At 36.8% G+C, this 25,088-nt stretch overlaps 1 protein-coding gene across 3 annotated transcripts in view; it reads right to left on the reverse strand.

The window, feature by feature from the left end:
* The window catches only part of FAM135B (family with sequence similarity 135 member B), a 183,473-nt gene that overhangs the window by 47,399 nt on the left and 110,986 nt on the right, over positions 1 to 25,088 (reverse strand). For all 3 annotated transcript variants that reach the window (XR_004306297.1, XM_015856404.2, XM_015856405.2), the window contains 4 exons: positions 23,794 to 23,933; positions 18,272 to 18,342; positions 15,487 to 15,660; positions 7,384 to 7,510 (listed from right to left, as the gene is read on the reverse strand). Coding sequence is in view for 2 of the 3 variants with exons in the window: in XM_015856404.2 (XP_015711890.1) it covers positions 7,384 to 7,510; positions 15,487 to 15,660; positions 18,272 to 18,342; positions 23,794 to 23,933 (512 nt within the window). In the remaining variant the exon portion in view is untranslated. The remainder of the gene's footprint in view (positions 1 to 7,383; positions 7,511 to 15,486; positions 15,661 to 18,271; positions 18,343 to 23,793; positions 23,934 to 25,088) is intronic.

The following is a 25,088-nucleotide window of genomic DNA, read 5'->3' on the forward strand; positions in this document are numbered from 1 at the left end:
CTCACTGAAAGTTTGATAAGAAGGTTTGTGCCTGTCATAGAAGTACTGTAAGTTTATATGCATAGTATACATATTGAGCTTACCCTAGAAATACCTCTAGACCTAGATTCACACTCGGATACTCTTATGTCCCACTGCGTGAATGAACTCACGCACATATCTCAGTAACGCAAAGACCTGAAGCTATGGATTAGTTGCTGCAATGATATATTGCACTGTTACACTTTTCATTTTCCTGTTGTCTGCATTCTGCTTATCCCTCTTCATCCCAGTGTCCCAAATCTAGTGTCCACAGTGACAAAGCAACTTCCATTTTCAGCTCATTTCAAGCCAATTCTTAGTCAGAAGTTGAAAAATTTTTGTTGTAAGTCTACTAAAGGAAGTAGTAGAATTCAAGCAAAGAATAAGAATTCTTTGCTTGATGCTAATTCTGATGCCTCTTGAAAACCCTCCTGCTGAATTACGGACTTAGCATTTACAAAATAAATAAGTGGTATTGAGATTGGCATACACAGGTGCCATTGTGGAGATCAGACATCTGAAATGCAATCGTTGCAGCCACAATGGTAATTGTGACTAAAGTAGTAACAGATTTACTGGCTGAAGGATTTCTTTCCAGTTATCAGGAACATTAAGTAGGAAGAACACAAGTGTCCAAGGCACATTTTGAAATGTACCTATTAGCTGTATTCAACTCAACTAGCATTTGTCATCAGACCATTTAGTGCAATTAAGTAATAAAGGCTTTCTCTAAAGCCACTTTGATTCACACAGGCTTGGAAAAAGAAATTGAACTCGACACTAAGCTAAGTGGGATGGGTTGCAAATAGAGCAGTTCTGATTTCAGGTCTTTTTCTCCAACTTCTTTGCCCTTCCTTGCTTGAAGCATTACCTAATTCTACCCATTAACTGTTTTATTTTTTTGCCATCTATAAAAACACTCCAGTATGTTCAGTAAGCATAGGGTTAAATACAGCCAACTTTGTGGGATTTCATTCTTGTATTAAAGCACTTCTAGATTTTTTCTTATTTTGTCCATGAAGCTCTAAAAACACTATTTGACTAAAACTTTGACAACTGCTATTACTGGAAAGACTTGTGAATCACTGACCCATCTCTTCTCACTCAGTCCATTTCTTTCTGTTAGTCAGATTATTGAAACTTGTCAGATAATTTGTAAGATATTGGAGCAGAAACAGTTCCTGGACATAAGCTGATTCTGTGGGGACTGCATTTCTAAGTCCTCTCAAGCACTGCACCAGAACTTATAATTCATATTTGCTGTGCAACAATTTGTAGGTCATTATGACTGGCATGCTGGCTTTGAACAGCAGTACAAGCTTTTGTTGTCACTTGAAGATTTGTTTCCACAAAATATAACAACATGGTTGGAAAAAGAGAGAATCTCTCTTCTCATTCCCCAGTCCCTGAGCTGCTGTCTAGAACTCTTGCCAACAGCAAAGAGTTTCCCTCCAGATGATAGATCTCAGCTGTGCTACTGTTGGCATCTGTGCTACTGTTGGAAATGCCATCAGCTCAGAAGCTATGAGACTTGATTCAGTCTCCTTTCAAGAACTCTCTCACCATCAGTCAGTGGGAATTATTGCAGTGTTCTTTAGGGCACATGAAGATAATTCTTCAACAAAGAACCACTGGGAAAAATATTGAGAAGAAAGAAAAATTGAATCATAGAGTGCTCGACCAAAGGAAGTGAGCAACCAAGTCCACATCCCAAAGTGAAGAGTAGAAAGGATTTTTCTGCTGCTTCTGCACTCCATTTAATGACAGAAAGAAAGAAATATCTGTCCCAATCCCTCTTCTATAAGCTTCCTCAAAAATCAATGCTGCAATCTCTAGAAAGGGAAAGTTTTAACTGCAAAAATATCAGTCAAATAAATAACAGTACAAGCCATGTCAGTGGATTTCAGCCCCAAAATAAGAAATTATGGTGATGTTAGACAATTAATTGAATCAGGACATAACTGTAATGATAGCTACAAAAGAGAAGGAAATTCTATGTGAGGAGTATGACTTATTGCTTTTTGCCTAATGCCAATTTATTCCCAGTTTTTAACTCAAAATGCAGATCGTTGCTTTGCTGTACACTGCATAGGTCAGGTCAAAAACTAAGAACCATAAAAAAGAAATATGTCAATGATTAAAGAAACCAGTTATCATCAGATTATTAGTTAGCATGTTTTCTGGTAGAGCTACGAAATCATTTACAGTACTTTTTAAATATGAGCCATTTATCTTCAGGCAACTAAAGATTAAAGACTTCATCAGTGATTATCACAAATGGTGCCCTGAGCACAATGATTAAAGATACTTGTCATTATACCTTACAAAGAACAGTATACCAGTTCTTTTTATATTAGAAAAATTATGTACTGGACGTCTGCTGGAGTCCCAATCACAACTAATCCCAATTTGCATAAGAAAGACACTGAAAGAGTCCTAATCCTTTAGCACTGCCCATTAAAAATGGATGCTGTAGCATGAGAGATGTCTCTTTCCTTCCATTTTCTTCCTTCTCTTTTTTCCTTTCTATGTCTTTCTTATATCACATCATTTCATGCTGCCCTGAGAAAAGTGGCAAGGGAAACAAGCTAGAAAGATGGTTGCTAAGCAGAAAAAAAATACAAAGATATGTAAAAGGAAGATCTAGAATATAGTTCCTATGCATAGAAGGAATGGAAAGTATAAGATATGTATTCCTCTTCTTGAAAATAAGCTGAGCTTTCAGGACACACTGCAATTCCCATGATGGATATCATGTGGGTTATTCTCTGATGATAACCTGCCTTGATCTGAAAAAATGACATGTAGTAGCTTAATAGCACTAAGTAGAAAAACGTAAGAACAAACTGCAAACAACTTCCGTGTAACATAAAAGCATGGGGTTTGGTGTTTTGTTTCGGGTATTATACTGACATAACCTCATTTTTTTCATATATTGCTAGGAAGAAGAAAGTATTAGCAAATTGTCTGTGGGAAAAAACTCTGTAATTTTATATAAATGACACTCCCAGTTCTTGTATTAATCCAGACATAAACTTTAATTCTTCTGGGATAGCTACATCAATGCTAGATAGGAGAGGAACACTTCTCATCAGCCATTGATGCCTTATTAGTGGGAAATCATCTGATTAATCAGTTTGATTACCTACAAGTCAACTTATCTGCAGTACAACTGCTAGCCAAATGAAAATAAGATTACTGTGAGTACAGCTTATTAATAACCTGCATTATGTCTTGATTATAACACAGCAGGCATGTGATGCACAATATTACAAAGTCATAAAAACATCCTGACAGTAGTGAATATGGAAGAGGTGTGTGGTGGTGAGTAAGGTATAAAACTGTGTGAGTGCCAATTTAGTTTTCAGTTTTTCGTCCAGATAATTTTCAGATCTGCAAGGAAAAATTTATTTTTATTCTTTTGTAGATGTAGGACCTGCAGATATTTTTCCCTGTCTGGTTTTTATGGCTGCTCAGATCACATGAAAGCATGAGTCTGTGTGGTGTTCTGAGACATCCAAACAACATCCAAACATCCAAAACAACACCTTAAATGTGGGAAGAAACAATTTACCAGTCAACGCTGGGAATTGAAATGTCCTTAGAGAAACCAGCCACCCACAGTTCATGGATCTGCTTTATGACACAAGACCTCCCAAGTCTTTTTGAATATTGTTAATCCCCTCTGATATGTATATACCATCTAAGCATAGTTTATAAATTGAAGAGATTCTTAGAAAGTAATAACATATTTTCTTATTTTGCAGATTATCCTCTGCTGATTTTTTTGCCAGAAAAGCATATTATTTCATATTTATCTAACAGCAAAAGGCACTAATCAACAAGAAATAGCTTTGGTGTCATAACTGTTCTTGAAAGGAAAAACGTTGTACAGAAATAAAACAAAATCACTTTGTCATGGTTGAAGAAACTCCCTGTGTACAGGTAGAGAGAAAATATTAGAGAGATATGGACAAAGGGATGGAGGAAGTTCAGATCCCTGTTTCCTGCGTAGGACAAGAGTGGAAATCTTAAAACAACAACAACATAAAAACACACCAGGGCTTAGACAGGTTTAATTATTATAACTTAAATTATTATAACTTTTCTGCTGAGCTGAGAGAGGAGGATACACTCAGTGGTGTTCAGAAGTCACTTGTGGAGAGCAAGGGAAATTACACAGATACAGTCCAGAGCTGCTGGCATTTAATTAACCTCCATGTGGATAAGCCGGAAGTACAGAACAAGGAGCCTTCAGGATCTATCAACTCAGCAGTGCAAATGCAGAAGTTTAACACTGTAAATGGTGAGAGGAGCTGATGATAGATATGAATTTTCTTTGGAAATGAAGCTAGTAATGTGTACTGTTATTAAAGAAAAGCAAATTTAGTAAAATTGAGTTTCGTGAGGAACAGAAAGGTAAAACTGCTTGTATGACCTAGAGTTGATATATCAAGATAAGAACCATCTACTTCATATTTGGGAGGTGCTTGGTGGCATGACATCAGATTTTTAGAACAATTCAAGCTTTTCTCAGAGCTCAGCACTAATATAAATCCAGACGCTGGAGCTCAATGTTCGTATCTTGTCTGAACCATAACTCTAGTCATCTACTGAGTATGATAACACTAATGAGGAGAAAACTGACTTTTGTGAGCAAGTCTGCTTTGCAATAGTAGAGAATTTATGAAGCTTATGAAATTGGATACATTATTGAGTTAATAAGATCTTCAGAGATACTGAAGTACCCACTTGCCGAGGTTTTAAACTATACAGCTCCTGGTCTTGAGGAAGAGTGTGCAATAAAAATGATTTAAAACTCCTACCTATTACAAACTACCACTCACATGGAGGTATTCCTGAATATTAATTGTGCTGCAGATGGTAGAGAGGAAAGCTCTTTTTTGTTTACTGACAGGAGATAGACCTCAAACACTGGAAAATCCCCATTGTTCACAGCATGTCAGAGAACTGAACTAGCAGACTGAGTTGTCTACAGTCAGCATCAGAGAGAAAGCAGTTGGCCAGCAGGTGCCTCCTAAAGTCATAGAACCAGAGACTTCTCAGATCAAGGACAACACAGAAATGCATATAATCAGCAGAACTGATTATGGAGATGAAAACAAAACAAAACAAAACATGAAAACTGGTATATAAAAAATAAATAAATAAATAAAAAATACCACATTTTCCTGCATTATAGGCCATAAAAAAGAATTATCTGAAGCCTCCTTACCATTCATAACAGCAGGGATTTTTCCATGCCCTGCTGCTCAGTAAAGTGCTTATTTCTCTTAGAAGACAAGATATGCTAATTGTTATAGCATAGACTTCAACTGGTTGTATCAAACCATAGCATTTTACAACTAAAGAAAAAAATGTACTGGTAGATCTTGAACTTAGGTATCTAAGAATTACTGACTTGGACACGAACCAGACAGTGTCCAACCAAGAATACATAAAAAGGTACAGAAAACTCAGCTCAGGTTTTTCTCTAATAAGGATCTGTTCTCATGACCACTGACAGTTGCTGCATAACTCCGGGATGCTGGACACATCTATAGTCCAGATGAAGTTATCTTTTACACATGCACTCCAACAGCCTTGAAGAGAATCTATAAACTTTTAAAGGGATATAAATGCAATTCAGTATAAAGCACTGCAGCACTGCAAAAAATATTTCTCCTCATTCTTTAATTAGCTATGGCTTGATATGAGCTTCAACATAAAACAGTCATAAGGCCCTCAGTTGGTGTCAGGCTTACCTTATCAGAGTAGTTCCTTTCCTACCTCATAATTTGTACTTTTTATATTGCACTAGGAGAAGTAATCTTCACTTATTATCATAAATCATGTATAGCATATGCAAAATCCATAGTCATACACACAGTCTATTAAGTTAAAATTTTCAGATCAAGAACAGATATCATGACTTATATAGGTTCCTCAAGCTAAGCAAATGCACACCTGGCCATGCAGAGATGCAGTGTGCAACATTATATTTCTAATTGATCAGTTTGATGCTCAGACGACCTGCAGCTTAGCAGAGAGCTAAAGACTATTCATGATAGAGTACTTGATAGGTCATCTGCTAGGAAAATAATTACAAAGAAAAAGGTCTGTAATCAAAGAAGATTAGTCAATCAAAGTGGATAGAAAAAGGTGTTTCCACCTGAGGCAAATATTTGGTAAGGAAATAAAGTTTCCTAATCAACAACAGAGATTTATCTGCAGAAAATGAAAAATAGGGGCTGGGGGTTAGTCTTTACATTTATCTTCTTAAAACAGAGATTTGTCCAGAGGATAATGAAAAGTAGGAACCATTCTCCAAATAAGCCTCTCTCTTCTGATGTAGAGACATACAGGGATTAGTTTTTAAAGATAAACAGTTATATAAATTTATATTTTGGGACTCTCTACTAGAGAAGCAGAGGTCAATTTGTTACTGTATGCTGCATACAGTAACCCAACAGCTCCAACAACAGCTTCAGGCCAAATATTCTCTCAGTTTCGATTAATTTCCTGACAGTTCTCCTGCACCAACTGCATGAGGTTAGTATATTATTAATACTTAGGTAGAAGAGAATACTTTTGACAGAAAGTTTGAGGGAAGCTGAGGGCAACATTTTAATCAGAACCCCTGAATTTAGGTTTCCTAACAATGAGATGATGCCAGTGTTCTAGGCTGAGGCTCTAGATCTGACAAAATATTTTTGACAAAAACAAGCAAGCAAGCAAAACACTGCAAAGCTAGCACTTTCCTGACAAACAAACAAACAAAATCCAGTTATTATTTCAAATAGACAACTGTTCTAAAAGCTGCACAACAATCTCTGCCCATCATCTACAGTGAATAGCAAGATCAAAGGCATACACTAACTATGGGACCTGCCTTGAGTAATGCAAGGTACATAACACCCCTTCAACAACACACACACAGTACTCATTCCTCAGTGTTTCAGACACAAGCCCTTCCAACTTCCTTCTTGCCACCAGCTTTGCCCTACTGCTAATCAGAACATTGTTAGTAATTACTCAAGGCCTGTGGTTGGTAAATATAAGATCTGAAAACAAGGATCTTTTACTGAATAATTAATTTCACCCTAAAGCAGACATCTGGTCAAGTGAATACAACCCTGAAAGTTAATTGGTAATCAGGGGAATATCCATACTTCCTGAACTTTTCTGAGAGTGGTCTGAACACCCAGTAGCTGTGAATGCAAATGCCAGGTAGTTCACAGAGAAACGAAAGATTCTTCAAAAGAACTCCCTATACTAGTGACATAAACAAGAACATTATTTTCAATACAACATGAACATTTTGTGTGACTAAATAGAACTATTATTGTCCATCCTTCTTACCTCTGATGAAGTGGGTTTGCAGTAGCCAGCTCCAAACACAAGATTTTCTAAGGACATACTGGATTGGTCTGGTCCTGTATCCAAGTTGCCTTTGCCAAGCCATGAACCTTTCCCTGGACGAGCAAAACTAAATGAAATAAATAAATAAATAAATAAATAAATAAATAAAATAATCAGAGTAGTTTTGTTAAAGAAACATTTCCTCACTCAAGAAGAAAATACTTGCAGTATTTCTTTATTTGGCTATTTATTTCAAGTCGATGTCATAAGTCCATACACCATGTTTCCCTTAGAAATGAACACTGTTCAATATGCACTAGATAAAACTTTGTGAGTGGGGATTTCTTCCTTGGCATGCAGTCCACTGGTTTGGAAGTTATTTTTCTTTCAGTCCTGCGTCTGCTCTCTTACATGTCCTTTTCTAGCCTTACATCTCAACAGGACAATCTTTTCGTTTATCGACATAAATTCAGTTCATCAGCTTGCATCTTGATTCATGAGGCATTTTTCTGGTGTTAATCATATCACTCTTCTTGTTTAAATTGTGTATGATTCCTGTCTTATAGGATGAATTTCTTAATAATGAAAAGTCATGTCTGGAGTTCAGCACTGTATGCACTGGAGTCCTGATGCATAACAGGGGAACATACTCTGGATTTATCTGACCAAATGTCTTCATCTCCACTAATGATGTAGACTGGAGAGGAATGGACATATCCAGGGTGTGAGTCATCTCTTTCTGAATTGGTCCTATCAAAGAGGTCAGATGAACTTAATTCCAAAGCACTTAGTTGTTATTGTGGACTATAAAGAGAGGTAAGGATTACTGCCTCATAAACAACTAAAATTAGGTGAGATAAACACTGCTAGTATGTGCTGTACATAAACTACATCAAGATTTGGAGAGAAATCAGGCTACTCATGGAGAATGCATTGAGGGGAAAAAAAAAAAAAATCTGAGTCTAAATACTAATGCAAGAAACCACAAGTAATCTTAAAAAGCACACAGGTAAAGGTGGAATTGAAATAATTTATTGCAAGAAGAAAAAAAAATTACATCATATTTGCTGTTCATATTCAGTGCAGATGTCATGTCACCAAGCTTGTGCTACACCTTTCAGACAAAGATCACCATTCACCATCAAATGGTATCCCAAATTACCTCCTGTGAGGGATAGCACAAAAAAAAATTTCCAACTATAAACTGAAAGAAACAAAGGCAAAAGGGAAAAGCCATTCACTCTGCCAAAACATTCAAATTTGAGCATATTCCCCCATATTCAGTGTTTATCATAAGGCTATGTCGGTTCAGATCAGCCATAATTCATGCATCTCCACACTTTATTCAGTTTTTAAGGATAGGCTTGAGTGCTGGCTGCATGACAGAAACACAGGACAAATGAAAGAATCATAGAATCATAGAATCATTAAGGTTGAAAAGGATCTCGAAGGTCATCTAATCCAACCATCAACTCATCCCCATCATGTGCACTACATCTCTCAGTGTCACATCTATCCCTTTCTTGAACACCTCAAGGGATGGTGAATGCTCCACCTCCCTGGGTAGCCTGTTCCAATGCCTCACCACTCTTTCTGAGAAGAAATATTTCCTAATACACGACATGAACCTCCCCTGGCACAACTTAAAGCCTCTTATCCTATCACCATTACTGGCAAGGAGAAGGTGTTTATGCTATTAAGATAAGACAAAAGATTGGAGTAGAAATACTTGTTATCAACCAAATAATAGATGAGGTTTTGATGTGCAGGAAAACTCAGTAATGTGCAACAACAGAAAACAAATTTCAAGTAAAATCAGGAAAACAAAAAATTTAGGTTAATCACAAATTCCTACTTCCCCTTTAATCCTAAACTGCTGATTTTTGTATATCCCACAGTAGTCATACACTAGCAAAAAGAATGTTACATGAGGGGGAGGATGGTGTAGAAAAAAGTCTTTGCATATATCTGGCCTCGTTAATGCTTATTAATTGACACGATCCAACAAATTGCTAGCTTGCTGCTTCTAAGCAGCAGGAAGTCTTTCCTTACATTTAAGATGCAAATAAATAAAATAAAGCAATTACAAAGAGCCAAAAGATAAACGGTGCTCTGAATAATTTCAGCTGTTATTGGATGGTGATGTCTGCTCTGGTCTGTTGGAAAGGCTCAAGAAGCAGAAATAAAAAATGATTGCTGTGGTAACAGAGACAAGCTTAAATAAATGTCGCCTACCCACCAAATACTCATTTGAATATTAGCAAAGCTTTCAAAGGTTTTAAGGGAGAGAAAAGCACTTTTTAATGCTTTTTTATTTAACTTTTGCATTTACAGCTGAGAAGGGATTTTAATCTGCTGGTTTTATGGAAATTGACTTCACATAGCACTGTAAAACAGAAACCTTTTTCAGGAAACCTGCCAAAATGTCATCTGTCTGTTGAAGCAAAGTTTAACTGGGTGTCTTACAGATTGCTGAGGTTCCCCTAATGCCTTCTGAAGCACATAATTCTGTGATTATAGAAGCAGACATTGACAGAATATTCTGAGTTGGAAGGGATCCACAAGGATTATCAAGTCCAGTTTCTAGCTCAGCACAGGAACATTCAAAATCAAACACTGTATCTGACAGCACTGTTCAAACACTCCTTGAACTCCATCAGTTGCACTGCCTGTTCCATGCCCACCATCCTTGGATGAAGAACCTTTCCCTAACCCCTACCAGATCCTCCCCTGACACAGCTCTACGTTGTTTCCTCAAGTACTGCTGTTGTCATCAGAGAGCAGAGTTCAGTGCTGTCCCTCTGCTCCCCTCCTGAGGAAGATGTAACTTACATTTTTTGGTCCCCAAAATGGAGTTTTGAACTGAAAAAAGGTTTTGCAGGAACCTAGAATGACATTTTGGCTTATGAAATCATAGCATCATGGAATCACAAGGATGGAAAGGACCTATGAGATAATCTGGTCCAACCATCCTCCCATTACCACTACTACCACAAGCCACTAGACCATATCTCATAGCAATATCTGGTTCATTTGAGACATCAAATTCTGTTTTCTGAATTTATTTATTTTTTCCCATTATGCCTTCAACCATGCCCATCTGTATAAATCTCGAGCCTTGGTTATTCATGTGCCCTTCTGAAGTATCTGTTTAGCAGAATTGTTCTAACACCAACATTTAGAACCCCATCCTGTATGCTAACATTAGTTTTTATTCATAGAGAAGATAAAAAAGAGAAAATAGTTCAGACATGCTTGCCAGAGAACAAGAACATGTGTGCAGAATTACTACAATTTTCAGTGAAATAAACAATTTATACTGGCTGTTGTTGAACTGTTCTTTTCATGGTTTCAATCCTGAGAGTCTTCATGCATCCAGTGAGTCTCACAGTCACTACAGTAGCCATCTATGGCCATGTGCAGTAATAAACTGTCCTTGAAAAGCCGAGATTTTCCCATAATGTGACCTGTAGGCTACTAACAGCCAAGATTCAAGAACTTTCTGACTCTGAGGTTATATTTATGCAATTATGTCTGCAGTCGTGGTTATTTTACACAACTTTGAGTCCATGTCTTTCTGTTCTATACTTTTAGTCTGTACATAATACTGTGGAAATAACTGCATCCTGTAGTATGAACTTTCTGTTCATTTTCAACCTGCTGTTGCAGTATTGAATGTGGCACCTTCTAGTTCTTGTACTGCACAATGTCTTAAGTAGTCATTCCTTAGTTTTTATCTTTGCTGGACCAGTATTTAACATATAAATGAGATAACACTTCCTTACCACAAGAAATAGATTGTCATTGATAAATATTAATTCAGATGTGTTACTGAAGTAATTCAGAATAAATGCTTGATGATATATTAATAAAATAAAATATTCCTTCTTCTATTAAGCTGATAGAAAAATTTAAAATTTTTAATTCACATTTTTCAAGATGAAAATCTTTTTTCTTCGGTAAGCAAAATGTAAGTTACTGATTTCATTAGAATTGGAGGAAAATGATAACAGATTAGATTCCAAATCTTATTTGCAAAAAATGATCGTGCATTATATGAAAAGGTAAAACTATAAAAATGGAAAGTAATACAAAACAAATCAAACAACAACAACAAAACCTTCACGTTTCCAATTACAAGAAATAAGTCTTGTGACTGTACCAAAATGGAAGTTCAGGATGGGAACCGTTTCCTATTTAGGCAGATTCTATATAGAAGTTGCTTCAACTTTTTCCCTCATTCCCTTATAAACAAACTAGTATTGATTTCAAAACTGAAAAATGTTATATCCAGAAAGGTAAAGATATACCCAAGTATAACAGACCTCAGAACCAAACTCTTACACTCCCCATTGGCAGCACCTCTTGGCATTTGACCAGAAACTTCTTTCTTCCTCCCACAGATAGGAAAACACACAGTGCAGCTAATCTTAGCTCAAAACATCAATATAGTTCTCAACAAATTACTATTGTAATTGCTTTTTAGAATAATAGGTGGATATTTACAAGTTGTGTTCCCCTAGACTTCCTCTTACACAAGGATTTTCACTAAAGTTCTAATGAGTGACTGCAAAATGCTTTCAGCTTCTTGATTAAGAAGACTCTTAAGAATTATTAAAATAGAATTTCCTAACAGAAAACAAAGTTCTCCCTAGATCCCAGACAGAGCCAGGGTGGAATCCAGATTGCAGTCTGCAGTGATTCTAATTGCTGGAAAATATTAAGTTGCCCTGAACATAGCTTGTCTTCCTATAAAATTTGAAATCAGACAAAGTCAGCTGGTAACAATTATTAATGTTTGTTTGTTTGTTTTTAATTAGAGTTTGACTCATAAATAGTTATTTCCTTATGTGATTTCTTGGCTTGTAAGTCAGGAGAATAGAATATCAAAACAGAGCTTTTTTGTTTGTTTGTTTGTTTGTTTGTTTGTTTGTTTGTTTTTAATAAATATTTTCTGGAAGGAATATTTCTTTCCCACATAAATACACAATTTTCTTTCTACCGATTACATTAGTTGCAAATGAGGGAGAGGAAAATTAAGTCATAACCTTTGCTACCCAGGATTAATTCTGTGGCAGTTTCAGACATAAGCTGCCCATAAGTAGGAGCCAGCTACACTCAGGATTGTAGGAAAACTGACCCAGCACCCAGATTCCATGTGCACAGGAAGACATAGTATATAGTGTGTACATCACGCAGATATGTCACTGGTGGTAGTTTGGAGGAACACAGAATGTCTAGGCATAAAAGGATTTTGGTAAGATAAAATACTCAAGGATGGCCAGGGCTGTCCTGATTCATCACTGCAGTATAGCTGGGTTGAATAAGGTCAGGGCTGAAACCTTTAAATACCCAGAGTTCCTTTGGTTCTGCTTCTTATTCCCTCAGCAGCAAACTCAGGGCACTAAAATATCAGCATACTGATCTTGGTTTCAGCACTTACAGAATGTTGATACTTGTTTGAGAGTTTATTCACAAACTGTATTTTTTCTAACAAACAGCAGAGTATGCCTACTCCTCTTGGGAAGGAGTGGTCCAAAGGTCATTGGAATTAATGAAGCACATAACCATGTTTCTTTCTGTGTGTGTCCTAAAAGAGTCCAACTTAAGAAAGAAACTGAGCATGAAGCATGCCTAAGACTTACTAACCTGCATAACATAGAAATGGATGTGCCCCAATGGGGAAAGAAGAAATATTAAGGCCTGGGCTAAACTGGATCAGAGCACCTTTTCTAACTACTGATGTTGGGCTGCTAGTTGCTCATTCTGCTTATGAACTGGACCAGTTGTGAAGCCAGAGGGAGATAAAGGAAAAGTCATTAACTGAGGCCAGAAGTGCAACTGGTATGAATGAACGACTAAGTAGAAAACTGGAGTTCAAAACTGGACTTGCTCATCTTTCTTCTGCAGGTTTGACCTGCAGGAACTTTTTGATGGTGAGCATTACTCAGCAGGGAAAGACCAGAATCAATCCTACTGCTTTCTCTACTATTCAAATATAGGCATCTGGGAAGGATTTGGAGAAGAGTATCTAATTAGCCAACAGATCTAACAAAATATGAAAAGCTGAGCCCATAGGGAGTATGTGAGCAGATAGCTATTTCAGGCAAAGTTGTTTTCCAGGATAACTTCAAAACAAAAGTAAATTTCAATTTCATGTAGTATGTGAGGGTTTTTTCAGGGCATGTCTAACTAGAATCTTTGTCATAGATATAAGAGTACAGATATGTGTAGAAATGAAGTGTACATATGTACAAAATATTATAATAGAACAGTTTAACATAGTAAAATGCAGCATTTATATTTTTCCCAAGCAATATAACAATTTTATTTTGACTATAATGTGACAAAAAAAAAAGAAAAAAAAAAAAAAAAGACTTTCCAATCATTCAGGTTGTTTCTGTTACATTGCAAATGAAAATGTGCTTTTAAAATTAAACCTGTTGTTCCATGGTCTCATTAAGCTCCCATAACAAGTGTTAAGCTAGTAAGCTTTGAGCTGGGAGAAGAGAAAATAAGCCTTATTGGATTGGTTTTATTTCAAAATGTTTCATGCTGACATTTCTTTTATACTGTTGACTTCACCCTGATTTATATTTAGAGAATGCATGATATAAGAACTCTTTGCACTTTGAATATTTATCGAAAATAAGACAAATCCTTGGTACCACACTTTAAAGCAAATTTACTGGCTTAAGAAAACAAAACTCTATATTGTGTTGTCAAAACCTTCATTCCATTACATTTAGTAAAAATATTGTGTATTTCATAAATGTCCACAAAATTATATTCTAAAAGCTATAATAATCTGACTGTAGAACCTAATAGCAGTTACAGCTCTCTGTAGTCCCATTCATTAGAGGATAACAAAGCATTGAAAACAGTAATTAAAGCCTGATAACTATGGCTCTTCCATTCTTTTGTATAGTAGAACAATGGATAAATTATCTGAGCAAAATTATCTGGTTAGGAGTAGTCTGATACAATTTAATTCACTGTTTTAAATATCTACAGGTAACAGTGAGGAAATAATGGCAGTTACCTGAACCTCAGTGGAGGAAGAAATGACAGATCTGTTGGTTCAATGTGTTAATGTAACTCACATTGCTGTGACAGCTCAACCTCTCACAATCTTAATTCATTGTATGGCACCAGGTGCATGCCATGCATTTACACCAATGAAGAACACAAGAAAAGTAATTTTAAGTCAAAAACAGGAAAGCTGAGAAAAAAAAAAGAAAGTCTAGAGGACCATCTTTTTCTTTCTGACACAGTGGTTACTACACAGCCTTTGACAAACCCAATAGGCATTGCACAGACACACAGCAAAGCTCTGCAAGAATGAAAAAGTTGAACTGTGATGAGCACTGCATTTTGTTCCAGAACCCAAAGAGCTCTCTTCTTCTCAGCACTCTTATCTCCTGTGATGACCAGACTGGACAGAAAGTAAATTGCCTTAAAGACATTTACTTCTCCTCACCTGCTCTAAATAGTAGAGGATATTGACCTCCAGTCTGATCTATTTTCTCGTCATTATGAATCAGATAACACAAATCACACCGTGCCATCTAGTGTTACACTGCTGCATGATCAAATCAGATGATGCTGCAAGGTAAAACTTCAACTTATCAGCTTATCAAGTATTGATTCATGCATACCTCCTTCCACCCTTTTTATGAATTATGCTAATGCCCAGAGACCAGAGATGAGATAAGAGTCCTACTGTCCTAAATGCTTTACAAAGCAAGTTAAAAAAAAAAAAAAAAAAAAAAAAAGTTAATGTTCTGAGGCACTTTTGGACTAAAGAGAAAAGACAGACAAAGAGAAGAAGAGAAATTTCAGTTGTGCTATAGGTGGAGAATAAAGAGATTGAGTCTCCAAAATTGCTGCAGACTTTGCTACTTTTTGGTCAGATCCTGAGTGTCTTACCAAGGGAAGGTGCTTATGTCAGAGACTGAAACTAGTGTCCAGTCTTTAGAATTATAGCCCAAGTCCAAAAAACTTGAAAACAAATTATTATCTTTGCTTCTTCCATACGATAAGGAAATGTATTCAGAAGAGAGATCTCTTCTGTCTTTCAAGAGACATTTTTGAGTCCTTTACCTGATCAGAGGCTGGTGTAGTGCTACCAGTGACGCATGCACCGTGACGGATATCACTGACAGGTGGAAATAGTCAAACATGACAGGAACATGGTGGTGCAGACCTCTCTGGGGGTGGAAGTGAAGACACAGTGTACGGCTGCTGATCATGGGGATGGCTGGAACATCTCTCAGCCTAGAAAAGAAGGCGGTTTACAAGGATTAGTGAAAGCTTGAGTTGTCACAGCCTATAACATGCTACAAGTAGCAGACTGGGAGATGGCTTGAGCTGAATTTTTATTGCTTCCTGGCAAAATTCACAGCTTCAAAAGGATTTACATAACTGAAGAGTATCTTATGTTATACTTCTACCTAGTATAACCACAAATGTAACAAATATAAACATGATGTACATAAGAGAAATGTATGTGATGCAGATCCTATATCTCTTGATGATTATCCTTGCTGTCCACCCATATAATAGATCTGGACTCATCAATTGTTATTAAAAAGCAACAGGCAGGTAGAAGAGTGCTTATCTTATTTGAACATTCAAAGCCAGGACAGATCACTAAGTGTAGTTTTTAATGTAACAATAATCTATTTTTCCTCAGGCTACCTTTCAGAGAGAGCAGGACATAGTCATAGAATTACAGAATCACAGAACTGTAGGGCTTGGAAGGGACCTCTGGAGACCATAATCCATCTCATCTGCTGAAGCAGATTCCCTATAGCAGGTTACATGGGAAAGTATCCAGACAGCTTTTGAATACTGCACAAGAAGGAGAGTCCACAGCCTCTATGGGCAGCCTGTTCCATTGTTCTGTCACTCTCAAAATAAAAAAGTTTTTTCTCTTGTGCATATGGAACTTTCAGTTTGTGCCCATTTTCCTTTGTTCTGAAGCTGAGCACCACTGAAATAGCCTGTCCCCATCCACTTGACTCCTGACCTTTAGATATTTGTAAGTATTGATAAGATCCTCCCTAAAACTTCTTCAGGCTGTACTCTCTCATATCTCTCATCCTTTTCTCGTAAAAGAGAGATTACAAATTACTTACTGGACACCTTCTAGAAGTTCCCTATATTGTTTTGAACTCTCTCACACTCTTCTTTATGCATCCCAGGATACCAATGGCCTTCTTGGCCACAATAGCTCACTCCAGGCTCATGGCCAACCCATTGTCTGCCAGGACACTCCAGCCCTTCTCCTCAAAGCTGCTTTCCAGCAGGTGAGTCTCTACTATTGATTTTAACACACATGATTCTAACAGCGCATGATTATAACGTGCGCTGATGGATGTGATTATCCCACCCCAGGAATGTACTACACTTGTCCTCATTGAATCTCATCATGTTCCTCTCTGTCCAACTCTCCATTCTGTCTAGATTTTGCTGAATGGTAGCACAGCCTTCTGGTGTGTCAGCTACTCCTCCCAGCTTTGTGTCATCAGCAAATTTGCTCAGGGTTCATTCTCGTCCCTCGTCTGGGTCATCAACAAAGATACTGAACAAGATTTGAGTCAGTAGTGACCCATGGGGAACACCACTACTTGGAGTATTTTTCTTGATAGCTGATATGAAAAACTTTTTGCAGGAGGTCAAAAAAGGAGCAAGTGAAGTAACCACAGAGAAACAATACAGTAAGGATTGGGTTCTTCTATTTTCAGAAAATACAAATTAAAAATTTTCAATTAAATTTTGCTTATGACAATTCTAGAATAACTTTTCTGGTAAGCAATCAGCACAGTATCTAAATCACGTCTAAGACAGAAGGATGAAATATAGACTGGGATCATGCCTAACCACATTCTTCTAGACTGCAATTCATTCCTAAAAAAGTTTATTTTACAGCATTAAATATGCTTCTGATACAAGGAAATTGCTTTCCAGTGTTACATAAACTTACAATTAGTTGGTTAAGTGTAGTGTATGGCTAGTTCCAGGAAATTCCAGTAAGATTTGCAGAATATCTTGCTATAAATACTGTCACTTTTGTTTAAAGTGTAACAGATAAATCATTCAGATGATAGCAGATACTAAACGTATGTATTAAGCCACAAAGTCATAAGAACCTGAAAGTTTAATTTCTTTTTATTGCTGGCTTTCATTTACATTTGATTTTCTCCCTCCTAAACCCATCACACTCACAGATGATGATTGATGGTCCAACCTGCCTGAGAGAATAAGGTTTCAAGATAAAGGAAACATGTGCCTTAAAATTTGTTAGGGTGTTTTATGAATATGAATGCAAACACGTGAAACACACTTGCTGAAGTAATCAGAAGCCTTTTCCATCATTCAGCAAGGTTTAATAACTTCTAGGATCATATCTACTGCTCTGTCTCAGAAATGAATGCTTCTCTAAGATTTTGGGAGGAATTCAAAGTCAACACTCTTTCCTCCTAAAATATTGAGACCTCCTTGGCTTCTACACAATAAAAGCACTTAGCATGTTCATACATCCATCTTTAACCACTTGTCTGACTCCTGAGGTAAATGCATTCCTCAACTCCAGCCCCTCTCAGAGGTCAGAGATGATATTTTCCTTTGATGTTAATAGCAAGAAGAAATAGAGCAATATTTAACACACTCTTAAAAATGAAGAAAATGTTGTTCTTTAGAACAAGACTATGAGATACACTTAGTTAGAGAGGAAAAATGGAAAGACTTCTACATTAAGGCAAATGCACAACATAAACCCTTCTTTTCAAAGCCCTTCTTTCCAAAAGAACTCCCACTTGATCAAAGCCATTTTCCAAATGAAGAAACCCTTGCTTTACCAACTGAACTTTAAAACAGCACTTACTGTTGTTCGCTATCAGTAAAATGCAAGTCCAACTTGAGTTGAAAATCTGCCTCAGTCAACGCATCTTCCACCTACAAAAGAGAAAGGAAAGGCTGCCTTCATAAATTGGCACTTACAACACTGAAGGCAAAGGCAAAAATATTAAGCAACAGCAGCATTCCTCCACCATGGCAGAACAGAACAAATGCAATAGCAGTCACTACTTTGCTTGAGGGAGTCAGGGAACCAAAGCAGTTGAAGGTGCTTTTGCCTGCTCATGGCAGTTCTGCCATGTCAAAAACAGTTTTCTTCTTGTTGATAAATGGCCATGAAACCTTCTAGTTCTTTACTGATATGACTCAAATATCAGTGGCTCACACAGTTATGACAATTTGTGGTCTCATAATTTGCCTTTTAGCTACTTTCTCAACAAGCTGATGCCATCCAGACTCTCAGCCACTCTTTTCACTGTTTGACAGATCAATAAGGAAGTTTCTCACTGATTTGCACCTGAACTATATTCTTTGCAAAATACAAAGGAAAAGCAAGTTAGCACCTTCTTAGCAGAATATACAAGAAATGCACCAAAGACAGTGTCAGAGGAATCTAACCCAGTTTGACTAGCAGGACTTGTAAAGGAGATAAAATGCATTTAGATGCATTTTCCAAAGCTGAAACTCCATCTGCAGTGTGCCTTTTCCTGTGGAATTAAGAACAGTTACAGTCAATGGTTGTTTGTACTTCATGAAAATAAGATGTAAAATATAGAGCCTTCTAATATAGTATTTCTTGTAGTATAATCACAGATACTGAGATGTGAGAAGAAAATTCCAGGCTCTGTTCTCTGAAAATGTGCCTCCTCTTTTGTGTTTGTCTGAAAACATCTGGAAATAAGTCTTCCAGAAAAAAAAAGAAAAAAAAAAAAAAAGGCTTTTTTCTTTTTTAATGAGTTGTTGTCACCAAAAATCACAGTTTCTGGCAGTTGCAAAAGAAATAATCATTATTGAAGCTACACTCTGAATTTAAACTAGGAATTAAAATCAATTATAGAGCATCAGACAAAGCAAACCTCATCTGCCCACAAAGGGGCTGAAATTTTGGGTTTGTGCCTAAGAACTACTGAGTACCTTCAGCTGTCACTGAATCTGTTTGAGTTTAAGCAAGTTGATGAGCTTCAAATACAGCAGGCTAGAATCACTTGCCCAAAACACCTTCAGGCAATGAGTAGGTACCTGAGAGACTTAGAGATATTCATTTCTGCACGGTAACACGAATAAAGGTGCAAGTGAGCGACAGTATTTTTAGTTCCACAACTATATTGAAATCAGATTTCTCAACACAGTGCAAGAACACACATATAATCATATCACAGTACTCACTACAGATATTACGCATTTTCCTTTGTGTACTGGAGGTTTAAATTATAAAGCTAGTGAAAATTGGACTGTGGATTTAAAATAACTGAAATCTTCAGGATAAACTAACATTAAAATGCTTATGTATAGGTTGAATGTCTAAATCTCTTTTCTCCACGTTCGCACATTATCTAGAAGCCAATCCAAATCTCAAACATGACAGTGACATATTGAAGTTATATGATGAAAGTTACTACACCACTTTGATTCTTGCTGGATTTTCTTGTGTTTTACTTATTTTGATGTATTAGAACCATAGCAGCATTAGATCCTTTACATGGGAAAAGTTGAAATGTCCCTTCCATGGTTCATACAGAAGAGACACTGAAATTCCTGTCATTTTTCAGTCTTCAGTATGTAATAATACTGTCTTTAAATAAAATATTTGTTGCTTTTCTTAGCACTTCTGGGACTGTTATGGTTATTTCCATATTTATCATCTATAGAATATAAAGTTGTCCAAAAGTTGACATACTATCAGTTTTGTTGTTGTCTTTTTGTTTTTGTTTTTTTCCCTGAAGTAAAGACTTAAGATTTTAAACCAGCCTACTTAAGATATTAGCCTGAAAAATTTATCTGAAATATTATCCATATTTGACTGTTTAAGCCAGGGAGTGATCTTTCTAGATACACTGTGAAGGGTCATCTGGTGTTTTTTGCAAAGTTGTATTAATGATCAAAATTACAGCTGATAAAAGAGAAGATAAATATCTTTGTGGAAATAAAAAAATATAAACTGTTCACAGCAGTCTAATGTTGCCCTACAGTTTCTTGTAATGCTAACTTGTGCCTCATGGAAAGTTCGTCATTACAGGACTGAATCAGTCAACATTTCCCCTAGTTTGGAACTTTGGCCCAGCTTGTGCAAAAACACATTTGGCTGAGAGCACAAAATACTCCTGGAAACAATGTCCAGAATTCAGGCTCCTTTCTACCCTCATAGGGAAATGTATTTTGTTAAATAATCTTTGGAATCTACTCAGTAAAAAGTTTTGTATATGAAATACAGAAGCATATCATGCAATGAAGTGTATATACACAGTAACATATTCATATTTCTCTTGAAGCAGTCTTGAATCAAACTCATCATTTCAATTTCAAATTCTAATTTTTCAGGTTTATGTTTACTTCTTTGATTTATTTTCTAAGCAACTCTGCAAATGAAGTTTCCAGAACTCCTGTGATGTACTTCCATAATGTTTAACAGTTTATCCAGGATGTCAACCTGAATGATCTGTCTGTCTCATCTCACTGGAAAGTACAAATTCTACCAGTACTGTTATGTTCCAGCATGCCTCATTCTATTCTCCATCAGCTACTAAATTGTTCTCCAACAGAGCCAGCAAGCAAGGAAGCAAGTTATTCATTTTACTGCTCAATAAAAAAGGGCAGAGCTCCTTCTTTGTCAAGACTGAAAGAAAATTAGACTTCTCTGTAACATCAAAGTCTGCAAAACTGGTTCAAATTCAAAGAATAATGAATTCTGGGATAACATAGAGAAAGGCATTTAATACAGTTTAGAGCACCATCTAAATGGTGAAAGGTATATTCAAGTGTCACTTGTAGATGGATAATAGAGGTTTCTTCCATATAACACCAGGAAAAAAAAAAAAAAAAAAAAAAAGTATCCTTCTGAGCTGCGTGGAAATAAAACAGTAGCAAATAATCTAGTCTAAACATGCACATGATTATTTTTTCCTCTTTTCCTGTTTCTCTTTGTTTTTGTTGTTGTTTTGTTTTGATGAGCCTATCTCATCAACAAAACCACCCTTGCACCATGCGGAGAAGGCATACTGCTTCCTTGATGTAATATTTGATAACATCAGCTCTGGCAGCAGAAATGACTTGGAGCATATAAACTCAATACCCCCACTTTGCAGCCTAACTAACTTGTGTATTTACCATATCTTTGATTTAGACAAAAAAAAAAGGCAGCAAACAAATGCTTCACCCTCAGGCAAAAATAAATAGCAGAGCACTAAACAGATTCAAATACAACTGGCATCTATTGTGTATTAAATAAATTAAGTGATGAACAGAATGTACTGACCCATATGTAGTTCCCCAAAGCTACTTTGCAAGAATTGCATCAGGCATATCAGATTATGTGACAGACATGAAATAGCACGCAATACTGTCTCTCAGCAGTAGTTGCAAATATAGTAGGAGTCTTCTGAGCATGGCGCCCTGTAAAGCAGTGCTCCTTACTTCCTCCCCTATTTACACTGAATTGTTACAATCCTGGAGGATCAGATAACGCAGCATAAATCCAAGGTTAGGAGCATTAACAAGTGCATTTTGCTAACCACCTAAGAAAGAAAGTTTTACAGAGCCTTTACTTTTTGCATTTGATTTTTTAGAATATCTGCAGCTGTTCATCTGGGGCCAAGAAACTCATTAATCATTATATTCTACACACTCGAAAAGTCAGAATAACTTCCTCATACAGAGATAAGAGACTTTTCTCTTTATAAAATCTCTCTGTTCAGACACAGAATTGGGCAGTTATCTTTTTCCCAAGGGACCTCCTTGGGATGGACATGGGACAGAAGAGTCAGGATGAGTTTTAACTATGAGGAATCTTGTGGGATTATTGCTTCAGTTTTGTGAGGTGCACAGCTCCTCTGAATATTAATGCAAAAATCATCAGAAATCATCACTGCTTAACAGATTGGAAACTGTTGTAATTTGAGGGGTGGGATACTTAATCAGAGATGTTCCACTGTGGAAAGATAAAATTAATATTCAATTAAATATGTTGAGACATTTTTCTAATGAATATTAATGCATTTAATATTTTTTTCTTGTAAGCAATCAAACAACAATTCAAGGGAGGAATAAATTGATCACAACTTATAAAATAAAAAGTGAGAAGGAAAGGGAAGCATGAGAAATAAGTTTAAATTAGTTTCTCAACCCATTTTAATTTATATTTATATATAATCCAGGTACTTGTGGGTTGGAATCAGTGGAAACAGAAATTTGAAATATGTTTATTCTCAAAGTTATACAATTAAGGTCCATCGAGCATCTCTGGCCCAATGCGCAGCACACAATTCATGCTGGCTGTACAACTAATAGGGTCTATTTTTGACAGCAATCTGATCTGACAAAAAACAACTGATGTCATATGTCTCTCATTATCACTGACAGCAGGGCCTGATGCCATATACTCTGTATCAGTCCTTGTGCAGGCAGTGCACAGCAATGGCACACTGGGTTGCAATCAATTGTCATGCTCGAATATATCTTTAGAAAACTTGTACTCCCTGTACTCAACATTGCTCCTGTCTTGTAGATCCAAGATACAGGCAAAAGCACTGGGAGGCACTGGTTTCTGATCAATAAGATGAAGTCAGTTATTTCTCACAAGATGAGCACTTCAGATCATGTACTTCATTTGTGTGGGTGCTTGGCTTGAGGGATTTGACACAGAATGGGAAGACAATAGAGACTGTAAGCTTTAGCAAGATCCATTCCTGCAGTCTGGAGCAGTGATAAGAAAAATGAGGAGAACTTTGATTGGAAGGAATTGGGCAACTTGGTCACAATATTGTGGCTGTTAGGCAAAAGAACAGTCACAAGGTAAAAGGAGATGGTAACAGTAATATATAAGGGGAGAAAAAAGATACAAAAGACTGTTCATTTTGTCAGATGAGATTGACCTGTACAGATGTAGAATGAGTGATTTTGTGCACAAGTGACAAATTATGGTTGACACACTTGAGTTTCTGATTTACAGACACACTAGAGCATATCAACATCTGTTCCACTAGAAAGCTAGGGCATAGACTGTATTTTATAAAAGGCACAGAGCCTAGGCTCTATCTGCCCTAATACAGATGTTAACAGTACAGGCATCTGCATCTAAACAAATTATCCCAAGCACCTTCATCAGCATATACATATATATATATATGATGAGTACAGGATCTTCTAATGAAGATGTTGACAGTAGGTCAGATAACTAATGTTCTCCCCTCTATCACTTATATTGATGAGACCTGTGACACCAGATAGATCCCATGATAACATTTCAAGTGGAGGTGTTTATGCGATGGCCACCTGAAATCAGGTACGAGGAATTCCAACCCTCCTGTATCTTATTGACATCCCAAGACAACTCACCCTTTCACCATCCAGAAGAAGATGTACTCTGAAGTTCATCGATTCATTAAGAATGATCTCTTCGTTCCTGTACAAAATCTGAAATATTCTGCTGTAAACGTTGTTTTCATGAACACAGGCTGAGCAAAGGCTGGAATCACCTGCACAAAACACAGACAGACTGCTGGTGTGATTTCTGCATGGAGACTATTTTCTCTCTTATGCTTCATGATTATTTAGGCCAGTTTTATTATAACTTGTAATTAAACACTTGCATTCTCAATAATTAATGTTAACAGAGGAGGTTGGTACAGGTTTCCAACCACAGTATTCAAAGAAAAAAAAAAAAACAAAACCAGAACTAGGCAGGTTGGATTTCAAAGTGAGAATAGCTAAACCTATGTCAGCACTTACTTACTCTACTAACTTTATTTCTAATGAAACCTAAAGCATCGTATGTTCCCCAGGTAGTCTTCAGAAGCATGAGCTATGGGTGTTCACCTCAAATGCTTCAACTTTTGTCTACAGTGAGCATCTTTTAAAAATGGCTACTTTCTTGTTACCCTTGGTGCTTCTAGAAGTCACTCTCTGGGAGGTAAGACAATAACTATTAGCAAATTTCAACTTAGGAACCTCAAAGTGCACAGGCATCTTGGTTGAAATTATAGAAAACGAAAAACATTTTATTCAAGTTGATGAAAGTCCTGCGCAATCCTACATGCCATTGGCCCATGTGAGAGGTGCCGTGTTGGCCCATACAAAATAGACTGAATGAAGGAAATCAAGGACCTAAAGCCTAAGCTTCTGCCCACTGTCTTCAGACAGTCATAGGTTTCATTTCTGTGCTGTTATATCACATGAAAACAAATAAGTTTCACATATACAAGATAGAGATAGCCCTACCTAACTTTGAATTCTTCTGTAGGAAAACTGTATGCAGGTTTTTTTTCTGCCTACAGAAGAACCTCTGGGTTTTAAGACAATATGACTACAGGGGAACCCCTGGGATTTAAGACACTAGTAATCTGATGAAAAAGGATGCAAGATTCATGAGACAAATTATTTTCAACTGAAGTCCATTCTTCTCTCACTGACAGGAACAGAGCAGGACTTGCTTAGCTTTACAAAACTACACTGAAGGCAACAACACCTGCCATGAGTTACAGGAGTCTGTGATACTTGTGTGTCTACCCAATGAACAGCTGAGTACCAAACTGAGGTTCTTTCCAACCCAGTCCAGAGAGAGAAAGAGAGAAAAAGATAAAGAGAGAGAGAGAGAGAGAGAGAAAGAGAGAGGGAGAGAGGGAGAAAGAGAG

This window comes from Coturnix japonica, chromosome 2 (assembly GCF_001577835.2).
Source record: "Coturnix japonica isolate 7356 chromosome 2, Coturnix japonica 2.1, whole genome shotgun sequence".
NCBI classification, from domain to species: Eukaryota; Metazoa; Chordata; class Aves; order Galliformes; family Phasianidae; genus Coturnix; species Coturnix japonica.